Source organism: Linepithema humile, chromosome 2 (assembly GCF_040581485.1).
Source record: "Linepithema humile isolate Giens D197 chromosome 2, Lhum_UNIL_v1.0, whole genome shotgun sequence".
Taxonomy (NCBI): Eukaryota; Metazoa; Arthropoda; class Insecta; order Hymenoptera; family Formicidae; genus Linepithema; species Linepithema humile.
The window spans coordinates 19,353,701-19,378,556 of NC_090129.1; the positions used below are offsets into that span (position 1 = coordinate 19,353,701).

At 37.1% G+C, this 24,856-nt stretch overlaps 4 protein-coding genes across 6 annotated transcripts; 2 read left to right on the forward strand and 2 right to left on the reverse strand.

The window, feature by feature from the left end:
* The first annotated feature begins 105 nt into the window (after nt 1-105).
* On the forward strand, nt 106-4,780 carry SH3PX1 (sorting nexin 33-like protein SH3PX1). The gene is made up of 5 exons (XM_012378936.2): nt 106-802; nt 972-1,161; nt 1,336-1,790; nt 1,870-2,565; nt 2,647-4,780. The coding sequence occupies exons 1-5, from the start codon at nt 788-790 to the stop codon at nt 2,896-2,898; spliced, it is 1,608 nt and encodes a 535-aa protein (XP_012234359.1). The 5' UTR covers nt 106-787; the 3' UTR covers nt 2,899-4,780.
* Nucleotides 4,781-9,357: 4,577 nt separating this feature from the next.
* Nucleotides 9,358-19,731, reverse strand: CaMKI (Calcium/calmodulin-dependent protein kinase I). 3 transcript variants are annotated; one of them, XM_012378941.2, is made up of 10 exons: nt 19,103-19,729; nt 16,572-16,695; nt 16,024-16,158; nt 14,352-14,423; nt 11,595-11,669; nt 11,241-11,503; nt 11,005-11,145; nt 10,477-10,603; nt 9,820-9,907; nt 9,358-9,722 (listed from the first exon to the last, which is right to left on the reverse strand). In XM_012378941.2, exons 3-10 carry the CDS (start codon nt 16,104-16,106, stop codon nt 9,501-9,503), a joined length of 1,071 nt encoding a protein of 356 aa, XP_012234364.2. In that variant the 5' UTR covers nt 16,107-16,158; nt 16,572-16,695; nt 19,103-19,729; the 3' UTR covers nt 9,358-9,500. The 3 variants fall into 3 exon arrangements, with proteins under 3 accessions (XP_012234364.2, XP_012234362.2, XP_012234363.2); XM_012378939.2 differs by lacking the exon at nt 16,572-16,695 and having other exon boundaries at nt 19,103-19,731; XM_012378940.2 differs by lacking the exons at nt 14,352-14,423; nt 16,572-16,695 and having other exon boundaries at nt 19,103-19,237.
* Nucleotides 19,732-20,774: 1,043 nt separating this feature from the next.
* Nse1 (Non-SMC element 1) lies at nt 20,775-22,358 on the forward strand. The gene is made up of 6 exons (XM_012378942.2): nt 20,775-21,031; nt 21,143-21,284; nt 21,369-21,564; nt 21,645-21,758; nt 21,833-21,944; nt 22,117-22,358. The coding sequence occupies exons 1-6, from the start codon at nt 20,932-20,934 to the stop codon at nt 22,227-22,229; spliced, it is 777 nt and encodes a 258-aa protein (XP_012234365.1). The 5' UTR covers nt 20,775-20,931; the 3' UTR covers nt 22,230-22,358.
* On the reverse strand, nt 22,270-24,597 carry LOC105679117 (coiled-coil domain-containing protein 174). The gene is made up of 2 exons (XM_012378938.2): nt 24,379-24,597; nt 22,270-24,309 (listed from the first exon to the last, which is right to left on the reverse strand). The coding sequence occupies exon 2, from the start codon at nt 24,168-24,170 to the stop codon at nt 22,356-22,358; it is 1,815 nt and encodes a 604-aa protein (XP_012234361.1). The 5' UTR covers nt 24,171-24,309; nt 24,379-24,597; the 3' UTR covers nt 22,270-22,355.
* Between the last annotated feature and the right edge of the window lie 259 nt (nt 24,598-24,856).

The window sequence follows — 24,856 nt, forward strand, 5'->3', positions numbered from 1 at the left end:
ATGGTGCCAACTGTTTGCGCCATGTGACATCAAAGTACAATGCAATACCGCTAAATGGCACTAGCTGTCAATGCCAACATGTTTACAAAGCGACGCATCTTTTATTTTTTATTATCCATGGCTATATCACATTGTACAATATCGATCAAAAGTTTTGAAAAGCTACGTGTTGCAACAGAGGAGGCGGATCCGTTGTGCCGGTTGTTGATTTCGCAGTTTCTCTCGCTTCTCTGTGACACTTTTCCGTGAAAATCGTCTGTTATCGTTCCTCGTGCGGTCGTCATTATGTTTAATCAGTTGCAACCTTTTTCCAAAGTGTGGTCAGTCTCGCGAATCCCGTTAGTGAATAATGCATGATAACGAAGGAAGGAGCAACGTCAATCATCGACATATCTGTGGCTGCACCACGTTACACTTTCTGTACTTGAGATGAAACATCCGAAGTAAAACAGATGCATTCGTACTTTGAGAGGAAAAGAAGGAAGAGGAGAGAGTGCAGCTAAAGCAGCTGAATCTATTTAAGCTTAAGTGAGAGAAAGAAAGAAAAGTGATAAATTGCAGAGTATAGGATGTACAATTAAAGGAACAACCTCTCGTTGTACAGTCATCTTACTCGCGGCACAAAGTAACAGGCAGTGCACGAGGTACAGCAAACCGCGACCACGCAAATGTCAGATGATCTGCGGTGAAAAAGTAACGTAGGAATGCGACCGGGTGCATCCCGGTAACTTAAATCTTCGCAGCAGTGAGAGACCGTACGCGCGGATCGCTGAGATTACTGTGAACCATGGAAGGTCAACAGGTATATTAAATCCGCATTCGAGAAAATCATATTGCTTTGAATACGTTCACTATGACTCACTCGTCATTTTATTATGGAGCAAGAGTGAATAATCCTTTGTTCTCAAGCAAAGAACTGTGAATCGAGTTCTGTTTTTTTAAATTATTATTTATCTTCTTTTTTCTTTCAGGTAAGAGCGCTGTACGACTTTGCAGGCGAAGCAGGGACAGCTGAGTTATCAATCACTGCCGGTGAGCTCTTAACTGTTATACGAGACAATGTGGGGGACGGCTGGTGTGAGGGCTTTAATCAGACTGGACAATCAGGATTATTCCCAGCAGCTTATGTCCAAGTGGTTGAACAAGCTGCACCATCCTCCAGTACGCAGTATACTTATATACAAAAGAAATATGGATCTATTATCTCTGGATCTACGTTATCTCTATTATTTACCATATATTTATGATATCTGATTTAAGAGATAAGCTGTTCACCTTTAGAAAATTATATAATATAACTGATACTGACATAATTTTATTGTTACACATATACAGATGCTATGACATCATCCCAGCAAAGCTCTGGAGATTATTGGGATGATGACTGGGACGATGATTCCGAGGTTGGACAGACACAGGCTTACGTTCCGCCCATGCAGCAGCAACAGTCGCAGATTATACAATTGCCACAACAGAATAACGCCGGTGACTATGGTGATCAAGTATCCATGCATACTATACATTCTGTGATACCAGAGAGGCCTATACCCAATGTACCAAAGAAAAACAATAAGTTCTCCACGTTGATCAAGTCGGGGGAGGATAGTTTCCTACTGGGCAGAGTGGTCAATGTACCTGAGAACGAAAAGATCTTTATAGAGGAAGGAGATGGTGGCCGATGCATATGGGTGGCGACCGGGGAATCCTACAATTGTGTCGTCACCTCTCCCAAAAAGGAATCAAAACTGAAGGGTCTCAAAAGTTTCATTGTTTACCAATTAACTCCTACGGTAAAAAGATTTCTCATCTTTTTTTTACATCATGCTACAATTGAACATTTCTTCCTAATATTAAGTGTCTTCGTTGCAGTTTAATAATATACAAGTCTCAAGAAGATATAAACATTTTGATTGGCTGCACGAGCGCTTAGAGGAGAAGTATTGCTTCATTCCGATCCCACCTTTACCCGACAAGCAAATATCAGGCCGCTATGAAGACGCGTTTATCGAGCATCGACGAACGCAGCTGCAAGAATTCGTCGACTACGTCTGTCGGCATCCTGTGCTGTCGCGCAGTCGTGTCTGGGAGCACTTTATTACCTGTACGGACGAGAAGAGGTGGAAAGCGGGAAAACGGCAAGCGGAGAAGGACGAGCTCTTAGGCGTGAATTACTTCAACGCGATTCAATGTTCGGACGCGCCGCTGGACGCTATTAAGATGGAAATCCAAGCGGACAGCTTTGGTAGATTTATTAGCGGTTTAGATCCAGTAGTGAAGAACTTTATGGCTATGGCGGTCGATCAAGCGAAGAAGCATCAAGTGCTGTATAAAAGGGAATTTCAAAAGATCGGTCAGCTATTCACGTCACTTGGCCACGCTCTGGAGGCAGACGATAGCGGCCGCGGGAAGCTGATGCGCGCTTTGAAGGCCACTGGTGACGCTTACAACGATATTGGCAAGCTATACGAAGACCAGCCGAAGTTCGATTGGGAGCCATTAGCTGATAAGTTCCATATTTATCGTGGTATTATTAGCAATTTCCCTGACGTCATTAGCATCCATAAGGTATTTCGCGCAGTCTCTTCGCTTTAATTAATGTCTCGTCTAAACAAATTTATTACCGCTAACTACGTCATTTTCTTGTAGAGTGCCGTGCAGAAGCGGAAGGATTGCGATCGACTGGTTAGTGAGCACAAAATGGAACCGCAGCAATTGCGCGATCTGTCTCATCGAACTGATGTAATAGCTCGCGCACTGATCGCCGAGGAAACTCATTTCCAGACAGAACGGGAAGTGCATATAAATAAAGCCGTAAAGACGCATCTCACGGAACAGATTGCGTTTTACCAGAAAATAGTCGACAAACTGCGAGAGGCGTCAAGTGCGTTTGACGAATGAAACTCGTAATTTGCCGCGATTTGCCTAATATAAACCGGTCGCTTTACGGCCAGCGCTAGGAAAGAAGTATTCTACGACCACGATGACGAATGTACCAACTGCGCATTGATTCAGTGAAATGTGTACATATATTAAATACGCCGATTAACTCTCGTATCATCAGTTGATATTAAGCAATCTGAATTAGACAAAAATTGATATCAAAACGATTGGAGGTCCAATATTCGTGAAGTGATCGAGTGGTCGTGTAAAAATTAATATATGACTGGAATTAATGTAAGTACATAATGATTATTGACGTATTACGAAAAATTATGATTTACTTCGAGATTAATTTTAATCTCCTGTCCGTTAATTTTTGAAATTAATCTATTCATTATGTAAAGTTCGCTCTTTCCAATGGTTCCTCATGATATTTTCATGGGGATTGTATCTCATTACCATTGATATTATCATGTATATACATTTTGAATTTTTACACAATTTCTATGCGCTCGATTTTATTGCAAATATCAATCGCAATATATGTATTGCAATATAAATTGTTATATAATATTATATATAATATTTTCTAACTATATAGAATATTTTCATCCGTGATTTTTTTTGTGTAACATTAAAAATTGATAGTCATGTGTTTTCCATTGATTCCACGTAAAATAGTCGATGAATAGCACGTATCGAAATTTTTTACAATGTATCAATACACGTGTTATTATGTCCAAACTAAATAATCAAAATCAAAGATATATATATATTTATATATATCTACAATTGTTTGTACAAGCTTATGCTGTGTTTTAATTGCAAAAATGCTTGAATCATAATTGAAAAGAATTAGAATCGTCTAACCAAACATTGAATGTATAGTAAAATTTTGTGTTGTAAGATAATATCTGCTAGTTTGATGTTAATTTAATTTTTTCCCGCAGAATGGAAAAATAATTCATTCTATTGCGGTGAGAATTTAAGTGTTTGGCGCGTAGAAACGAAGAAAAAAAATTATAAATCAGCGCGCAATGCGCTCCTATAAAGCATTCTAAGATCAACCAAGATGTACGCGTATGTTTGATAAAACGCAATTACGATTTGTGTAATTACAACACGAATCTCTTATACATTTTTATGTAACAAATGCTAAAGCGCATAACGATAGGGAAAAGTGACAAAATGTAAGGCACGCTACATTCTTGTTATCGCATTTAAATAAATTGTACAAATAACAGAGCTTATATACACATATTAAATACAGGTCGACATACCAATTTTTATAACCGATTGTGGAAGAAGTGGCCGTTCTTTTGGAAAGGAATTCTAATAAACGACCGTTGAGTCAAGAATTAAATATCATTTATTATTTTATCACATTCTCAATTAACTACCATATAAACAATGTTCACATATACCATTTCTTATCATTGTCACGCCTTCTTAAATTGAATTCAATTTTATTAACAAAATATTTCTCGATACATTACGAACTTATACGCGCTTCTACAAAATAAAACGTAAATTAATGCGGTACATCGCTTGTATAAGTCAAAGCAAATTCAATGACTTCGATCACTGTCAAAGGAAAAAAAATCATTGTGCTCGCCAGTAACGAATGTACACGCGTCAAAAGACCTAAAGTACAAATGAGAAATATAACAAACCCACCCGTAACTACTGTCCCAAGTTTCATTGTTGGTGATAATAGCGGACAGTCTTTCTAAAGTGTATATTGTATACGACGATACCCTCTGTTTGTTTTCTAATTAGAGAAGCAACTTGTACAAAAATAGCGCCCTGCTTTGTGCAATCACATGATCACGCATACTCGACAACTAAATAAGTCACATAAATAAAATAAATCGCACGTACAATGCGCCATTCGCTGTAATATTTATGTCTATCTCTCAAAATATCTATATCAATCGTTAATTCTCCATAGGACCCATCGTTCTCCTTTTTCTTAAAAGGAACCAGCCCCACCTCCGGCGAAAGAATCCGTAATGGAAAACAATATCTTTAAGCAGTGATATCTTGAATAACATTTCGAACGGGATATTTTCTCTCTTTCGCATCCGAGTTTTCGAATATGTGCTCTTTCAGACGTAGGCCACAATATGTGAAAAGAACGTGTGTCATGGTACAGAGCTAAAGCTTTCGAGTCACAAGAGAGCCTGACAGGACAGCGTTGAGATGCGTCAACATCGCCGAATCGAGTGTAACAAAGAGCGTAATAAGCTGCATCATCCCACATCACCGAAAGGACATCGTAAACATTGGCACATTTTAAACTATTTTATTTTATTTAATTCTGATAATTCTTCACGACCGGTGTAACGGCCGTAAATCGTCTCAATTATCATATTTATTACAGTATAGCGTTGTCTTTTTTTTTTTTTTTTCTGTACCTTCTGTAACTTTGCAATAATAAGACGGCGAAAATTGTCTCCGGGATGCGATTATTGAACTCCGTGTGTTTGCGTTTCCTAGCGTAACGACCGCAAAAGCCTTGTACAATCAGAAAAAATACAGTAGGAAGATATTAGTAGTCGTGTTGCGCGCCGCATTACAGGAACGGTACAACGCTCGCCTTCTAGATAATGATCGAAATGCCTCATTAATAATGATATACACAGATGTCAAAGAATCCCGCAATCGAGGTAAGCCCTGGGACTTCCGACACCATCCTGTACACCACGACGCTACTTCTGTCGTTTTTTTTTTTATTCTCGTTCTCGCTCTATGCAGTCAAAGTGGCCTTTACATATTTTTTTTTTTTTTTAGATGAGATTGCACTAACAATTCGTTCTCGTCGCTACTTAAAATCAGCTTATCTTTACATCACATTTACAGTGTTCCTGCCGATATGTGTTTGTTCACGTGGCACGGTATTTTGAATACAAGCTAAAGCTCCGTTTTTTTTTAGATCTCTTTTTAGAATTTTCATCGCAGAACCATCACAACGCGCGTTTTTTTTTTTTTTTTTTTTTTTTATTATTAGCGTAAAACGAATGTTTTCTAGCGACTCTCTCTTATTAGATGACATGATGTTGATTACATGCGAAGCACTTCAGCATCGGAATCGAAAGAACGCAGGTATGTGTAGTTACTCGAGCGACTATTAATGCAAATTACACATGTTAAAATAGCGTTCCGCCTACTGTATTAATCTACTGTATTAATGAAACAAACACCTACAACGCGTCCACAATCCCACGCCCGCGCACTAAGCGTATGAATAATTGCGGACTATTGTGTGTACATTTCTCTTATAAGTACATCGACTTGAGCACTTGAAACCGCTATGAGCTTCGATCAAAGAAATTCGCGCAACGCAACAGATATATTTGAACACGTTCTATAATAAGCACCCACTAAAGTTTCCCCACTAATGGCACGTATGGTGATGTACCATCATCATGTCATCCAAGGCACTTCAGAAGTCAGTTTACACAATGAAAGACACCAATAATAGCGTGTTTAGCGTACCGGAGGTACTTAGACAAGCGTATAATTAACGGTATAATCGTACAGTTATTCACTTTATGCGTTTTTTATCGCACCAGGTGACGTTATTCTACGGCCGTGAGATAGTGTCCGTCGTTATAGAATTCAGGGCTGCGATCGAGAACATTTAAAACTTTACACGAAGTAAAAATTCTTGATATGAAGTTCAAATTCAAGTTTTTTTTTTTTTCATGGCGTTCTAATAGGCTTTTTTCTTCTTTTTTTACAAAAAGCTACACCTTAAACGTCGACGTTGAGATCTTCTTAATGGCTCATCGAGCAAGATTCACTAGAGCGATGTTCTCCAACGCATCCCCAAAGTAGTTCATCGCATCGGTTTTAGCACACCCCTCTTTATAATATTCCCTTACATTGAGAAGTGCCCGCTGTACGGACGGATGCCTAACATGATAATGCCAAGAGATTATTATTATTATTATTATGTAAGAGATTATTATATATGTATATAGTTTTTAATTCCGAGAGAGAGAGAGAAAGAGAGAATACACTGCAACAACAGGGATGCCCGCTCGATGAAGCGTAGTTAGCGTTTTTTTTTTCTTCGCTCGCAGTTTTTTGGTGCTCGAATCCCTTAACAAGAGCCATATGTTCCAAGTGTTCTACTTCCAGCTAGCTACGTAACACAGAAATCGCTAGTCGGTCTCTGAATTTACTCGTGGATATGTCTTACGAAGGATAGCTCAGCTTCGCGATCAGACAACGGACGTTGTCCGGTCGCACGCTTCATCATACTTGTCCCAATCTACCAAACTTGTGTCTACAATATTCGTTCCAGCAATCAGTCACACATTTCGTAACGAGCACGCGTCCAAAATGCATTTTGATTAAGGCGTGATTTACAAGCTTCAATAAAGATTGAAGGAAACTGTAGGAAACTCGTCCCAACTCAAATTACACGCAGCTGTACATTTTCATATCTCACACGACAAAGATCTTCAATTCTACCAGTCTTGATACGAATTATCATTGCGAAAACGTAGTTTCATTACAGTTTCGCGCTGACGTCGCATGAAAAGGATGAAAACGTGATAAACAAGTCAGAAGATTAAGTAACATTTTTTTTTTCTTTCATTTCTCGTTGATTCATTAAAGATTTGAACATTGCACTGCGTATAAATTAATAATCGAGATTAATGAATTAATTACAAATTTGCTGCTTGCGCTTTAATTCCTAATCGCAAACTAAAATTCAATATATTAAAATATCAAGAATTTTTTATCAATTTTGCTAAATATATGTAATATTTGTTGGAAAACAATAAGATCACACAGGTTTAATTTACGCGTTCAACAATCGGATAGAATGAAAAACGATAAAGCGGTACAAACATAAAAAATGGTTAGCTCGGTTCTCAATTATCTAGTGTGCTTTTACCGTACAATATTCCGCATATGGCATCTTCCAATTATAAAAAATAATATCATAGCGTCTCTTTCAAAAGAAAAAGAGATATATATGCTATCGATACCAATGCTTTAAAACATGGCGAATTATTTTGAGGTATAGTAAAGTAACGCAGCAATATAACGTTTTCACGCACGCGGAAATAATCATCGATCTCTACGTTAATAACTTTACAGAAATTTGTTTCTCATGTCCGTATCTTAAAATCAGGCACGCAAGATAGCCTATTGCGAGTTTAGACGTGAATTTGTGCATTATATACACTTTACATTCCGTAGAAATAGAAGTGATAGTGCGGTAATATTCAATGTTAGCAGAGAATAATGTACATGTATGTATTTAGATATCAAGCTAGCTCAGCGAATCCTATTTCGGACTCCATGTTAATATAGTAATATCACTATGTATATGGTAGAGAGAAGAGAAGAGTATACATACATACAAGATACGTGTTGCATAAGATATAGCACATTGTACAAGTGTTCGCTCTATGCAAGCATTTTTACACAATATCTCAGTTACCAAAAAAAAAAAAAGGATAAAAGTACGTCGTTAATAAAAAAAAAGAAGAGAAAAACAGATCTCAAGCTACGTCTCTGTGCACTAAGCGACCTCTCAATAACGGCTGCGTTTTGGTGATATAGGTTTCCGCGGATCAATCGGAAAGTAAATCCGACTTGTGTGTAAACAGATAGGGAGTATCTCTCTATCGTTCTGAGATTACGGCGAGCGAGGATCAAATTACGTAGGAACCGTAGTATGGAATCGTATTCGTCCGTGTCTAACGGCATAGGTCTCTATATTGCACAGAATTGTATCAAATAGCCGCGCTACTTATTACACCGAACTTTACAAAATATAAAAACTTGTCGTTGTACTGTGTTCACATAATATTTATGTATATATATTTATATATATATATATATTTCATTATATAGTAGAGCGGAGACTCGACTTCTAACAAAGTGCGCAAACATGATAGCGGCACGCAATTTTCAAGTCTTATCTCTAGAGACGCAAATTCGCCTTTTGTTGCATCAGATCGACGCGAAACGTATTCTGCGAACTGTCTACGACCCTACTGCTTATGCGTGTGTAACACAGGAAACGTCGTACAATCATAAGAATAAAGCCTGCGAACGTAACTGCCGTACTGTCGTAAAAGAAGGTACGAGAGTCGTATTGTATCACGCGGGCCCGCCAAAGCAAATTGTCGGCTCACGCTTTTCGATGGTGACCGTGTAATTTGTGTATAATGTGTGTAATGTGTGTGTGCGTAGTGTGTGTATGTGTATGTGTACGTGTACGTGTGCGTGTGTCACCAGCGTGAAGCAAATTGCCTCTAATTTATTCCCGTCGCTCGGAAGCGACGGTTGCATCACGCGGTGATACGGACCCGATTGTCGTACGTCGCGTCTCGCGCGCGCACGAGAGAAAACTCCGGCGGAAGTTTGGATTCAGCTCTTCTTATGCTTCCGTTGCTTCCTAAGTTGCGACACATTGTTCCGAAAGAGAGCGGCTGACAGAGCGGTGCGTGCGCTGCCCCACAGCATGAAGCGTTTCTTGCGCAGGTATAGCGACGGCGGGTGATCGGCGGATGTGATCGGAATGAAGTGAGGAGTGAGATTCGTAACCATCAAGCCCGACACGGTGAGCGTTGCTTGCTCGCGCATCTGCTTCAGTTGCTGAGATTGCTCGAGGGCGGCCCGAGCGGCCCCGTATGCTGATTGTAGCCGATTTGCGATTGCTCTCGATATTGCGTGGGGTTGCCGCTGGAGGGGCCGGTCGTGCCTGTGCCCTCCTGCTGTTGCTGCTGCTGCTGCTGCTGCTGCTGCTGCTGACCGCTGTTCAATGCCAACCGTTGCATCTGACGTATGACCGTGGCTGCGTGATACGCTTGCTGCAACCATGAGACAAGAGGGAGACATTCCTACAGCGCCTGGTGGGCAAAGACACAGAGACGATTAATGTCATGCTCATCAGCCGACGATACCAACCTTCCATCTTGATTTGGCAAAGTTCTTTTTAAGTTGTTCCGATACAGTACCGTGGATGTTCTTATTGCTAGCCGCGTTGCCGGATATCCTGCAAGTATTAACGTCAAATAGTTACATTTCGGAGTTTGGATTTTAGTCAGCGATACCCCTCGCATGAATTAATTAGCGTAAAACCAGAGAATAAATGAAAGTATTTTATAAAATAAATGCTCGATGCGTGACAACAAACACACGTGACGCGTCGTTAACGATGCAATTTATAACCGTTTGTCATTTATATTTCAGTAAACTGCATGATCGTTAGATAATTGAGCATGTGGTCATTCATTTTATTAATCATGAACATTGAATTATCGTGACTCTTGAACACAGACGCAGATGAAAAGTGCTTTCAAGTAATGCATGTTATCTACTTACTTAGTCCGTACATATCTTATTTTAAACGGACAAATCGGTTCTGAGCAACAGGACAAATACGACTCTGAGCTACAGAAATACATCGGAGCTTTAAAGCTTTCCTCGCACACACGTGCTATTATACATTTATAAAGTAACACGCCTGTTGCAGATTCACATTTAGCAATTTACGTTAATAACACAAATAAATGCAAATCCGTGTAATTATCATTTATCGCGGGACTCTGAAGGATCTCTTACCAGGGATGTGCGAGGGCCTGTTTGCAGGTGTAGCGCTCCTCGACATTCACGCACATCAGTTTGTGAATGAAGTCCTTTGCGGAATCGCTGATATCATCCCAGTACGGTGAATCAAATTCAAATTCACCTACAACAGTCTGGTTAGCTCTTTGCTATAGAGTACACAATTTCATTATAAATTAATTCGATCAAAGCACTCGCGATGTGAATATCAATATTCGCGCGAAATCACATTCTGAACCCGGCGAGTGCTCTAATGTGCGAAAATCTAAATGGAAAACACGATTACTTATTATATACTCTTATCTTTCCACTTCTGACGATACCATTATTTCGGATTGCGAATATTAACATCGTGCTACAACACCAGCGCGTACTGTAGATATAAAAGATTTAAGATAACGCTTTTCACAAATGTAATTTTAAATTAATTACACCGCGCTGGTTGATTCTAAGAATCAAGTGAACTAGAACGAGCCCCACCTTGTCGCGCGCGCAAAACACCGCTTGGAAAAATCACTTTATTACCTTTCAGAATTTGTGCGAACAAATTGGCGTCATTTTCATCGTAGAACGGCGGATATCCGCACAGAAGGATGTACGAGATGACTCCTATACTCCAAACGTCCACCGCTTTGCCGTATGGTTTCTGCGCAAGAACCTCGGGTGCTGCAAAACCATCGAAATAGTTCACGTTTGATCGTCGATGCTTGAAATCCGTATCTCTTTTTTTTCTCTCCCCCATTCTTTTTTTATCCACTCACCGACGTATCCCGGCGTGCCGCAAGCGGTTGCCATAATACCGGAATCTTCCATTTTCGATAGGCCGAAATCGCTGATCATAATCTTACTGTCCTCGTCCGGACTGTAATACAGGAGATTTTCCGGTTTGAGATCCCTGTGAACGACGCCCTGCTCGTGCATGTAGTCGACCGCTTCAAGTACTTGTCTTATCAAACCGGACGCATCCTTCTCCGTGTACGAGCCCTTCTCCACGATCCTGTCGAACAACTCTCCGCCGGTGACCCTGGCGTAATTCAGAGAACGTTTACCTTCAATATCTCGAATATCCACATTCAACATTTGCCGTGTCGAGGAAAATATGCATAACAACTCACAACTCCATAACCAAGTAGACTTTATGCTTATCCTCGAATGTCTCCAGCAACTGAACGATGTTGGGATGTGTTAACCTGAAACAATATCATATATTTGTTTCAAATTTAAAGTCGTATGTCGCACGCGTGGCGAGAATCGATTCGATGATTATTAATGCCGTATATTACAATAATCTGCGTGTATGATCGCATAAGTAAACCCCGTTATACATTGTTTACTCTGTAATTATCACACGTACTTCTTGAAAAGTACATAAAAGATAAAAGTTAATCGGAGAGCAAGCATGTTTGACAAGCTCAATTTATATCATAGATACTGGTAATGCACGTACCATATATTACTTGGAAAAATTTTGGACATTGACTCCTTTTCTACCAAGATATATTATTCGAAAAGAATATTGAATTTCACAAATATATTGCTTATTCCAACTAATTGCACTTTTATATATTTATAATACTTATGTACATTCACAATCTTAGAATTGTCAAAAAAACTGATATATATATTAAATAACATTAAGCAACGATGCAAAATTAACTCAATTGTTAAAGACAGCTGCATAATATATTAATAAAACATGCTCTACGGTTTTCTAAAGTTTTATCTTACACTCGATACACAAATTGTTAATTAAATATAGACAATCACATTCACATAGAAAGAGATAACTATTTACAAAATATTTCTCAGCAGCGATAAAGCAATATCTACTAAATATGTACAAGGATTTGAAAAAGAAAGCATCACCAACTGTATCAACTAAATATAAAATATAAAGGGGAAGTTGCTCTTTTCATTTGTGCTATTATCTCGTAATAACTTTGCGCAGCGGTGACCTTCGATTTAGCTTAGTCGAAAATTATTTCCTTACAGAGCTTGAAAACTTACTTCATTATCCCTTGTACATATTTCATGTTACACTACCTCGAGAAAATATGTTCATTAAGCAGCCTGCTCGTTAGAGATATAAGATATAAGTCTTTTTATAGCATAATTGAGCAAATCTGTCGCGTTTCAAGTTGCTAAGAGCACTAGAACAACATCGTGTCGCATGAGTCAACATGTAAATATGTGCAAGTTTTTTCACATGTAAAAAAATGGAATATATGAATGTAAAGTATTTATGTTATTATGTAAGGTAGGTATACTCCTCCTTCACATAAAACGCAATGGGTTTCTCTGCGATCTACTTGTGATTTTCTTCCTTCTAGCAAATATATATTTTTTAACGATAAAATTACGATTATATAATTAAAAAAATATTTGTCTTGCATAAGTAAATGAGTAGTGTTAAATTTATAATGAATTATTGTCTTATTTACTTCCAACTTGTAATTACAAGTATCAGTCAGAGAGAAAAAAAAATTCTTCCAATGCATCAAGCAATATCTAATTAACGCTGATAGAAAGAAGAACATGATACGTTTTCAAGAATAAACGAATTTAATATTCCAGCTCGCAGATTCTGATTTCTTAAGAAAAGAATCGTACATCTCTATTCGCTGATATAATAAAAATAAATCTTGAAATATATATAAAAAAACAATAAAAAAGATCCCAATTAATATTTTTTGAAAAACGACATTTATGAAGCTTGAAAAATAAAAATTATATAATATAGTTTAATATAAAAAAAGAATAGAGTGATAACACAGTCGAATGAATATATCACACTTCTCCCTAATTTGTTCTGCACATTATTATCACAAACCACGTTTTTGTCCGTCTGTACAAGTATATTATACATATTATTAAAAAAAACGCGTTTTATCATACATAAAATAACACAGTTTTGGATTCAAATTTAAAATAGCAGCATGTCAGCATGGATATATTATACAATTTTTGTTCTAAATATTTTGTATTATAAACGCGTAATATTCAATTATTGCAAAATATACTTTACACAAGTCTAATCAGAATAAATCTTCGGTACTTCCCGATTATCGTGTCCAATAAAAATTCCCCATAAATTACACAGTTATACCGGTAATATCAATAATAATATCTCGTTATCAACATCGTCGTAAACGCGTTATCACTTTATTCTGAATGACTTTATCGAAACTATCAAACTTTACTACCAAACGATTACATCCCAAGTCTTATCGTAAATTGGTTTTCACTCTGTGATTAGTGCATTATATATTATCTAACGGCTGTCGTCAAATTTATTATCTCAAGTTTACATCGTGTTCTCGCTTGAATAGTTACTCACTTCATGATATAATTATAAGCATAAAAATTGCAGATACAGTAGATGTAAGAAGGAAATATTTTAGTATCCCGTCTCCTTCCTCCGGATGACTTTGTACAAAGGAGAAAAAATATATTGCTACACGAAGTTCTTCATTGAAATAAGAGCAGTGTAACATGATAAAAATACTTTGTGACAATATTTTTCTTTTTCGTGTAAAATTACGGCAAAAAGATGGGATGCGCAAATACTTGTTCCTCTTTTTTTTTCGACTGCTCGCAGCAGATTTATAGCTTAGTGAAAGGTGTCAAGTACAAAGATACCAAAACTGTGTTGAACGTAAATCGCTACGTTGTGATGAACGTGCACAAATCGTGCATCGTGTTTATACAATATAAATATACAATATATATATACATATATATATATATATATATATACATATATAAATATATGATTTGAAACTGTAAAAATGTATGGCATCGTCGAGTGATACAGAATATACTGAAAGAGTAGTACAGGTAGCTGGTGCCCATATCCTGGGGCCCACACTTACCATCTCTTTTCGCCACTACTATCCGACTTGAACGATCCGCCACCACTCTGTGGTGTCACACTTTCACTGAACCTACGAAGTATAATAAAAATACCATACACAATTACGTAATATATATATCGAGAGCAGCTGATCGCGCTTACTCGTGTCAAGTTTCTGGAAATTCTTTAACTCTTTAGTCTTTACCGTTTTCGTTTCGTCTTATCTTTATGTTTATCGACGACTCCGCTTCCCCAGTGGCGGTGTAAATAATGGATTTACATAATAAATTCATAATTACAGACATGGTGCAACAAAGTATGTGTCAGGTTTGTTGTAGAGAGTGAAAAAACAGTAATGAAAATAGATGTACCAATGTTACTGAATTCCCATATATATATATATATATATATATATCGCATGCAGTGTTTTCACAAAATTTAAAAAGGTAATATAGAACCCGACACACATTTATCTATATGTTAATCATATTACGATGGAAATTTTATCCCATTTAAGTGAAAATATCAGCCTCGCCGCTTTAATGTATGCTACATGGTTTAGCGATACTGGTGCGATTAACGTGATGTATAGAACAAGTTTTCAATTATAAGACTCTGAGAGCGATACATAGCGCGCGCGCGCGCGCATATTGTGTGTTGTGTGTAATGTAGCACCTTGTACTCTTGCAGATCGATAAATAATAATTTGATGATACGACAGAATTTTTAAGCATCGTAAACTTTTTTTTTCTTTCTGTAACTACTGTCAAGTCTTTCAAACTAGTTGGCTATATGTAAATCACAATCAACCAGGGTAAAACGATAGAGAGAGCCCAAACGCTAATAAATATTAAAGAGTACGATTTCAACACATACGTGTATGTAGTATACAGTGTTAAAGACATTGTAAATACATATAACCAAAAAAAAAAAGAAAAAAAAGAAGAGTACACATGAGGTAAAGGATTGTATAATAGAGGATCTTTGAATCTGTGTCATATCTAGAATATGTTTAACGGTATTGAGACAATGTAGCTTATATATGAGGCACATTATTTGCATACAACATTAAATATAACAAGAGGACAGACGACAGCCATCAGAGAATTCACTCCAAATATGCCATATCACAGCCCCTCTCGGAGGAAAGATCTTCCGAGATCGTATCGCGAGCGAAAGTAGCACCATATAACCACATAGTAATACCGTATGAGTGAGGAAGCACAATGATTGTAGCTCGTAGATTAAATACTAACAACTCCTCCCGCGTAATCCGTGTTAATCGAACAGATATGGAACGATTTGTGATGTCCCACAAAAAAAAAAGGAAAAATACGGCGTATCAAATTCTAAAAAGCGAGACTCGAATGTTCCATGATACTTTCAGCCTTACAGTAGCGGTGTTATGATAGATGAATTTATTATCTGATTGTATGCAGAGCTATATAAGGGGAATACGATACTCAAAGAATAAAACGACTCTTACAGATGAAGCGTTTGTCAAAGAGAAACATGCGGTATCGATTTCCAGCGATAATAGAACTGGTACTCAAATCAGCCGATTATTTCGGTCTTCGAAATGCCTAATTATTAAGGAGCAACTATGTCAGAACGAAAGATTGCAATACCGGGAAAGAATTTGTCTACTGATAATACGTCCAGCTCTCAGTATCGCTTTGCGCAGGACTTACCTTCGCAGGACTTTGATTTCATTTTCTAGAGAGTCCTCCTTTCCCTTTAGCGCCTTCTTGTCAATGATCTTCACGGCAAACATTTGGCCGGGCTTCTCTTTGCTCTCCGCCAACCTCACTTCAGAGAATGCTCCCCTAAATAAAGGAAAATACGATATTTAGAACATAATTGATTCGAGAGCAAATTTACTCACAATTAAAGATCGCATATTTTCTTAGACGATACCATTATTCGTAAATTAATAATGAACTAATGTTTGTTTTTTATTAATAGATCGACAATGTGAATGATCCGGTTCCGACCAGTTATAAAACAGACTTTGCAATGGTGCGAATAATTAACTATGTCACAATTATCATGTAAAACGCGTGTTCGAACATTTCAACAGATGCATTATGAAACGTGCAGAATGCATTATAAAAGATGTATCATACATCAAGGTAACAGTACATTGTTTTACATAAAACTTGCAAGTAAATAAAAAAAGTGTTAAACTATCGTTATATAATTATGTAAGAGGAATTTTATAGAGAAAAAAATTGCATACCTCTATAAATAGATAAAACTTTCTCCTTCACAAACTCTTACAAAAAGTGTCATTATACAATCAGTTCCATGGGTTAATAATACATTCCACAATTCTTGACACTTATTGAGATATTAATTGGCTCCTGAGCAAGCAGAAATATCCGGCTTAATAAAAAAAAATTAATGTAGTCATCTAAACATTAAGCAAATTTTGTTCCAATGGCTAGATCGCACAATGTTCGCAATATATTCTGTTACATAAACGGCACGATAATTCATTGACAAATAGTATTGATAGTGTTATTTATAGATATTTGTGTCAGGGATCCTAAATTTTTTTTCGAAAAAGCAAATATAGATAACCGTAGAGAAAACTAGAGAAATGCTCGTGACGGATATTAAACGGAATTTTCTGAATTGATTCTAATTTAGCCAATCGACAAGCTTAATTGAAAAGTATTGCAATACGATAAAATCAAACCGAACGATGAAATTTAATTTTTCAGTCGTTAAAAAGAATAAGCGCGTAATAAATATAAAATGAAATAATAAAAAATGTGTGATAATACAGATGATACGTCAAACATAAATTTGCATCTCTTACATTTTTCAAAATCTCATAAACCTGATGTCAATAAACGCGACGTGACGCTAAGATGGAGCACTTCGAGAAATCTTTAAGAAAGCAATCACAAAGTGTCGTTACGAACGCACATTCATTACATTTTAACGGGTTTTAATGCATACTAAGTGACATATTTCTCGCAAAACGGAACACACACGCAAAAGTTTCCGCGCGTGGAATATTCCGAAAAGCGATTCTATATCGCGCGGAGAGAAAGTTATGTCGCATTAATGCGCGCACACACGCGTGCGCCACAAAGAAAAAAAAAAGATTAAATAGCGGACATTTCCATTTATGCAATCCATTTAGCACGAGGCGCCTCGGCGTTTTATACGTAAACGAAAGAAACTAGACGCTACGTGCCCCGAAGGCCACGGAAGACGTGTCTGTACAGGGTGTCCAAAAGTCGCCGGATATCTTTTCAATCACCGGCTCCTCAATTCAGAATCAATTTCTCCTTATCGAGAGCATCGAGGCAGGTCATTTCCAGGAATTCTCTGATTTACACATCTCTACTTTATCGTTTGATTTTATCAAATCTGAAATTAAAACTGCGAAAATATCATTTAAAATCGTGTAAAGAGAGTCAATTTAAAATTCGCTTAAAATTAACATTAAGATTTTTCCTATTTGCTCCTTTTTTTGGAGTTGAAATTCACGAAAAACGCTTTCTGAAAGCGTTTAATTTCGCTAAAAATACTATCGAGATCCGACGTTTTCGTTCGTGAAAAATGTAAGAAGCTGCGGTTGAAAGAACGCATGCGGCGGTTTGAGAACATCCTGTATTCATACCCGCCATACGAATTTCGTCCCGACGGATTTAATGCGAGTAGATCATCCCGGAAGCTTGCGCGAAATGCATACTAATATCGCGTTCCCGCAGCTGAAAGGAATAACCGATATAAGAGAGGAGTCCTCGCTCGCGCGAGGAAGATAAAAGTAAAAAGAGAGAATAATATGTCGCGTCATTTCGCATTTCGCAGATTTTAAATGATACTAGTTTGCTAAACTGGTTTGGCAGCGCCGCATATTTTTCTGGCGGATATTTTCTACTTTCAATGTGACTCGCTTTCGTATCAATGTAAGAAATTCCCTGATGATGTCATGCATTTTTAGTGTAATAAAAAAAATTTTCATCAATATTCTTTGATCTTACTATTATATAACATTGCCATAGGCAATCTGTTACACACAAATCGGGATGTCACGTATACGCGACGCGTGGCAGCGAAAGTGTTAAAAGCTAAACGCTTAATCGATCTCACGGAGTGATATAGAGCGAATTGTTGCTTATATTGTCATGTAACATCACATTGTTATGCAAACGAATGCAGAAATGCAGTGAAAGTGAAATTAATGACTATTTATAATATTATATAAGCTAGAGCTGATCGAAAAGAGTTTATCGCGCAAAGATGTGTATACGCGCAGCTTTAAAGATAGCCGTTTATCGAAAATGTAAGCGTAAGAGGAAAAAAAAAAAGAAATCAGTTCAGCGCTACTTCGTATTATTCATGTTTATGCAATTTACGTTCGCGTCTCTTGAATATAAGTGGACTCTCGTAATGACATATTTTCCGGAACGCTGCGTATCGAGATTTCCATCCGTCATAAGTCTTTAATCCACGATGATAAATGTAAGTGCACGATTAAGTCGGAAATTGGATATCCGTTAAAGCGCTATATCAAATTAATCGGTGAAAAGAATCGCGTTTTATCCAGCGACGTTTAATCCGGTGAATTCCCCGGTTATCGCTAAACGTCCATCCGGGTTCAATAATTTATACCGACAATTCAATTGTCGAAAATATTTACGAGATAATTCGGCATTTATCACGGCACACAAACATGTGTCGGAGCGTGTTCCCTTAATTACGCGCCGAGAAATCTCGACGACCGTATGCCATGCAAACGGGACGACTTACGTGCCCAGCAGGTCCTTCATGATGTACTTGTCCTCGACGGACGGCGATCGGTCGTCCTTGCCGTCCTTTTTGATCTTCTTGTTCGAGTCTTTCTTGCCGAAGAGCGGCATCTTGTCCCGCTTGTCTCGAACTCGTGCAAGCAGTATAAAACTTCTTTGTGCACGTATCTGTCACAAACAGCACACGCTCGCTTATCGTCTCCGCGTAATTTATACTTTGGACGCGGTGACTTGGTGTTGGCCGTATTTTTTACACCGAAATTACAACAGGTCCTCTGTCACGACTCCAACAACGGTGTGCGCACCAATCGCCGACGGCCGATGATCGACACTTGTCGTCGTCCTCCGGCGTACTGAGCGAGATACCGTTGCGTTGCCGCGTCAGACGCGCTGCCAGATCGTCATTCTCCGACGATAACGACGGGCGATCATGAACCCGCGACCTTTCGGATCGCGCAGATCGGCCCGCTATAGCCCGGTTCGCGCGCGCTCTTCCTGCCGGCCGTCGTCCGCGACCGTCGCCTGCGAGTGTCTCCGTCCTGTTTCTCGGGCACCTATGGATTAATGAAACGCGTGAACGTATCGTCTAGCTCGCTCGCTCGTAAATGCTGGATCGCACAATCTGTCCGTCCGTCCGCCACTCCGCGCCACTAACTGCTTAACGCTTACCGTCTTCCTTCGCTATCGTTCTGCTATCGTTCACCACCACTACGTCCGCGCGGAGCTGTGCACGCGCTTCGTATCGGGCTCAGGGTCGCGGCCTCGTCTGACAGCTCACGTTCCTGCCTCGCCGCTCGCGCCAAAGCAGCCAGCAGTCGCGGCGTGTGTAATCACTCCCGCCGCTTCTTTTATTATCGCGCCGTCGCCGCGTCGTCGCTCTCCGTTGCTCCTCGTTGCATTACGTGCCCGGGCCAGCTGCGGGTCATAATGTCAAAGGCACACTTGCACTGCGGCGTACACATCCGATCGGTCGGATGACAAGTCAATGACAAGTGTGACAACGCTTGCAGAGGGTTGCAACATGCGTTCAGCGATTCACAGACGTCATTTTACATCCATGGATTTGACATTCGCGTCATCGCCAGTGCTGCCAACCGATGAGCCGATCCCGGGCTCTCCCTGTTTTGCGCAAGTGCAACTGTAATTGCCTACATTCAAGTGAAACAAAAACACCGTTTAATTCATATTATATTTCATTATATATTACTTATATCGTTAAGCCATTTAATATGAATGTAATGTAATATGAATGTAATGCTTGATATGTGTATTAAAAAATTTCTATAAACAAGACAATGCACAACGAAATAGTCAGATCTGCATTTAAATAAAATAGCGAAATAAAGTTGAGCTCTGCGACGTAAAAGCTGCTTGTTCGTGTTTCATAACAAATATTATACTTACTTAAAACTTTCTAATATCCGGACTATTCAAATGTTTAGGTATGACGATGAATCAATCATGATGAATTGAAACTTGTTGAACTGTACTGAAAACTCGAATGTTTCTCTTTCAAGTTATTCGATCGCCTTTCAACTATTCGCTACCATGATCGTCGTTTCACATTTGTTTGAAACTAATGTTTTAGCCTTGATTATCTTACCTATCTTCTTAATTATCATATCTTTGTCCGTGAAACTTTCGTACATGACTTTTCTCACATATATGTGGTTATATCTTGTTACATAGCTGCGCATGCCTGAAAAAAACAAGCTGACACTACAGCGCACGTGAAGGATTGAAGCAATATCACGCTGTTCAATCGCTATTTACTATTGATGGTTATGTAGTTACGACTTTGTTTAATTTATTACTGAATTGATTGACAAAATGGTTTACAATAATAAACACAAGATTATTTTGCAAACAATAATCAATGAAGGCGCTTTGAGTGAAAAATGTGGCAAGAAATTGGTTAAACAGTTATTTGGTATGTAAAGTTGATGTAAATAACAACATGGGACAAGTATAAAACTTTGTATACGATCGTGCGAAATATATAGAAATCAGATTAAAGTTTTAATTTGTTGATTAATTTTAGATCATGATAGAACAGGGCTAATACTAAACGAAATAAATAAAAAGTTGCAACCATTGTATATGACCATAAAATGTACAAATTGCGAAGTTACTGGTGAGCTATATTGGGTTTTTGCAAGTACATTGCAAGATAAAACTGCTAGGTAATACCTATTTAACTATCATTAACTAAAACAAATGTATTTTATTGCAAATCGCAGATTGTGTTAATGTTTATTTCATTTTAGCTACCATCCTGAATTTTCACAAGCTCAATTAACTCTTTTGCGTAACATATATTCTGAAATTGTTACTTCTAACAATGGTTATGCATCAAGCACATGGTGTCTTAATTTATGTTCATCATTACATATCCAATTAACCAAAGCTGATGCTGAAGAATTTTTATCCGAAATAGTAAAAAAGAAATGGTTATTTTGCAAGGTACTTACATTTTTGCTTTATAATTAATTTTAACAGTATACTTTAAAGATAAACTTCAACCTTATAAAAACATCTTTCAGAATGGTAAATACTTTATGGGAGTAAGAAGTATAGCAGAGTTACTACAATATTTTAAAGACACATATGATGATAATCTTCACACTTGTGCTTTATGCAAGCAAGCACTTTTTCATGTAAGCTGTACTACAAATACGAAATACACATATATCTAAATATTATTATAAAAAAATTAATTTTACTATTACAGGGTGAGAAATGTGAGGAATGTAATACTGCAATGCATATTCATTGCCTGAAGACTTGTGTGACAAATCAAGATGATTTACAGTGCCCCAATTGTCAAAATCCTATATCATCCAGTAATTTCTTATTCTTTTGGTCTATTAATTACATTTAAAAACTTTGTGTTTGATTAAAGCTGCATTTATTATATAAATTTGCTTTCTCAAAGTATATTCAGTACACTTTTGAATATTTGCTCAAGTTATATGTTAATTTCATCATTTTTTAAAGAATATGCTTTATGTGTAGATAATGACTCAAATACTGTAACGGATCTTGATGATACATATATGGAGACAAGTGATACTGAGATGAGAGGTTCTAGTCAGAGAAGAGCAACAAAAAGGAAACTTAAGGATTAATACATATGGCATTATTTAATTCATTCCTTACAAACAACCATTTTGGATTTAAAATAAAGACTCTGTTTATTTTTATATACAAAACTATATGTACTAAACAATACTATAATACAAATTTTATTATCCTTATTTATTATAACTTTCTTCAAACCTTTCTCTTAAATATTTAAGACCGGCCATTATATTATCTTCGTCTATACCTTGTGGCAATTCTTCGTGTTTACTTGTGTAAATGGAATTGTCACTGATGTTGTCACTGGAAGATGTAACATTATCTTCACCAGGAAGTGGAATATCACTCGCATCACATGGTAATTTATGCTGCTCAGGTGGGAGTGATTCAGAATAGCTGTATACATTTTGTGAATAATTACTAGACAAATGAGACAATGGGTATGAAATAGTTGCTTGCAGACTCTGAGATGACAATGGATTGGATAAACTTGTAGCAGGATTTGATGGTGATTTTCTTGCAGTTTCAGGCAATACATATCCTGTACTATTCTTACTGGTTACATTATATTCTGTAAGAGCGTCTTTATCAATTTGATTATTACTGTCAATATCTTTGGCAACAGGATCCGCCTCCTTACTGGTAGAATCGTTATTATCATGATTTTGCAAATTGGCATTAGATTCTCTATTGGATTCTTGATTGTTATGAATCTCTGTATTATCGAGCTCTTTATGAGTTAATTGCTCATTAACATCTTGCAAATCACTCTTGTAAAATCCAGCATTCGTGAAGTTATCATAGACAGGTCCAAATTCGCTAATTCTTTGTGTTCTACATTTATCAACCCATTCTTCTTGTGACATTACATACCAATGATTCTTTTTGCCTAAGAGTTCTCCAAATGCTTTTATCTTATCTTCATCAGTAGTCTCTTCTTCACTGACAGTGTTAGTTTTCTTGGAATTAGTAGGTTTAGGGTCCTCATTAGATCCAGTTTCCTCATTAGATATTTCTTCATCTTTTTCGACAGATTTATCATCGTCTTTATCAGTATTAATTTGGTCAGTAGAATTAATTACATATGACTTATTTTCTTGAGCTAGTTCCTCTTCAGTAAGCTCTGCTGGCAAACCTGCTCTGATTCTCTGCCTCATTCTTGCCACCTTTAATCTGTTCTGTTCCATTCTTTCTTTCAATTCCTTGACTTCTTTCATTTCCCTTTGCTTCCTCTCTGTTTCCTTCCTCAAACTTGCTAAATTTTCTTGCTGCTTTGCTCTCTCCTCTTCATCTTGCGAAAATGCGTAGTAACCAACACCATGCGTTCTTGCTTCGTCAAATAATATATCTTGATAATGTATATCGACTTTATCCGCAAGCTTTTGTGTTTGCTCCTCCCATTTTCGTCTCATAATTTCTATCTCAGGTTCTTTTTCTTGAATTGGATATTGTTCTTTGTTTTCTTCCTCTCCATCTTCATCAGTCTTTCCCTTCATTATTTCCTGCTTTATTAATTCGTCCTTCTTTTGCATATGCGGTAGATCTTCTCGCAAACATTTTCTAGTACGGCCAAAACAGTCTTTATACTCCACCCAATTTTCATCTGGTTCTATAGGATGTTCTTCATTAATTGCCTCATCTACAAATTCTTCATCAGATTCGTCTAATTTGTTCTTGAAATCGACAAGAAACTTATCATTATTATTTTTTGATTTTTTTAACCTTTCATATAATCTTGTTTTAGCTTCCAACATTAATCTTGACTTTTTATGGGCAATAATGTCCTCGGAATCTATTAATTCCTTAGTATTTTTTTTCACACCTTCTGTAGGAATCTTCTTACTCCTCTTCTTATTTAGCTGTGATGGCTTATTGATATGCTCAGTTTTTAGTTTGACCTCATTTACTTCAGCTTGCTTTCTTAACAGTTCTGCTTTGAGACCAACTAGAGATGAGTAGTTGACGTTTATCTTCTTTGTCATATTCATTGTTGGATTGTTGTCAACATTAATTGTTTTCAGTAAATATATATTACTGTTTGTAAGGAAATACACTATTTAATACAAGTTTTCCACAACAGAAATATACGACACAAAAATGTCAATGATAAATGTGTGTTTTCTTTTTCTGAAAAACAAAATAATATTAGATTGAATTGGAAAAATTGATTTGTTTAACAATCAACAGTGCACTTACATATAAATTATTTAAGAACAAATTTGACATATATATTCATCATGTGATTATAAAAACCACATTTTTTTAAGAAAACAACATTTCACAGATAAAGAAAATTGAAATATTGCATTAATAAGTAATTCTTTCAAAGTGACTGCTGATTTTGTGGTTATGTTTGGAATTTTAGCCATAAAATATTGTATATAAGATAGATAACCAACTCACATAACAAATTGTATTTATGCAATTTATTTATGTGATTGGTCATACTGCATTGCTAAAAGTGTGCAATTTTTTTCATAAAATATTATTTAACATAGAAACAAAAGCAAATTTAAATTTAAATTAAAATATAATTAAATGATTTCTGCATGCTTTGTTGTGTTGTCATTTTTTAAATGTGTATTTATGTGTATTTATTATGCAATTATGCAAGGTTGCTGAATAAACCTTAAACAAATGAAGAGCAGCCATCTTCCTCCGACACGCATCTAAA

Coding starts and splice junctions, on each gene's coding strand:
- LOC105679117 (XM_012378938.2), bottom strand. CDS start 24,170: ATGAATATGACAAAGAAGATAAACGTCAACTACTCATCTCTAGTTGGT.
- SH3PX1 (XM_012378936.2), top strand. Junction 1,162..1,335: donor ACAAGCTGCACCATCCTCCA/GTACGCAGTATA, acceptor ACACATATACAG/ATGCTATGACATCATCCCAG. Junction 2,566..2,646: donor ACGTCATTAGCATCCATAAG/GTATTTCGCGCA, acceptor ATTTTCTTGTAG/AGTGCCGTGCAGAAGCGGAA.
- CaMKI (XM_012378939.2), bottom strand. CDS start 19,212: ATGCCGCTCTTCGGCAAGAAAGACTCGAACAAGAAGATCAAAAAGGAC. Junction 11,146..11,240: donor CGGCACGCCGGGATACGTCG/GTGAGTGGATAA, acceptor ATGGTTTTGCAG/CACCCGAGGTTCTTGCGCAG. Junction 9,908..10,476: donor CAGGCCCTCGCACATCCCTG/GTAAGAGATCCT, acceptor TAATACTTGCAG/GATATCCGGCAACGCGGCTA.
- Nse1 (XM_012378942.2), top strand. CDS start 20,932: ATGGTTTACAATAATAAACACAAGATTATTTTGCAAACAATAATCAAT. Junction 21,032..21,142: donor ATTGGTTAAACAGTTATTTG/GTATGTAAAGTT, acceptor GATTAATTTTAG/ATCATGATAGAACAGGGCTA. Junction 21,565..21,644: donor AGAAATGGTTATTTTGCAAG/GTACTTACATTT, acceptor AACATCTTTCAG/AATGGTAAATACTTTATGGG.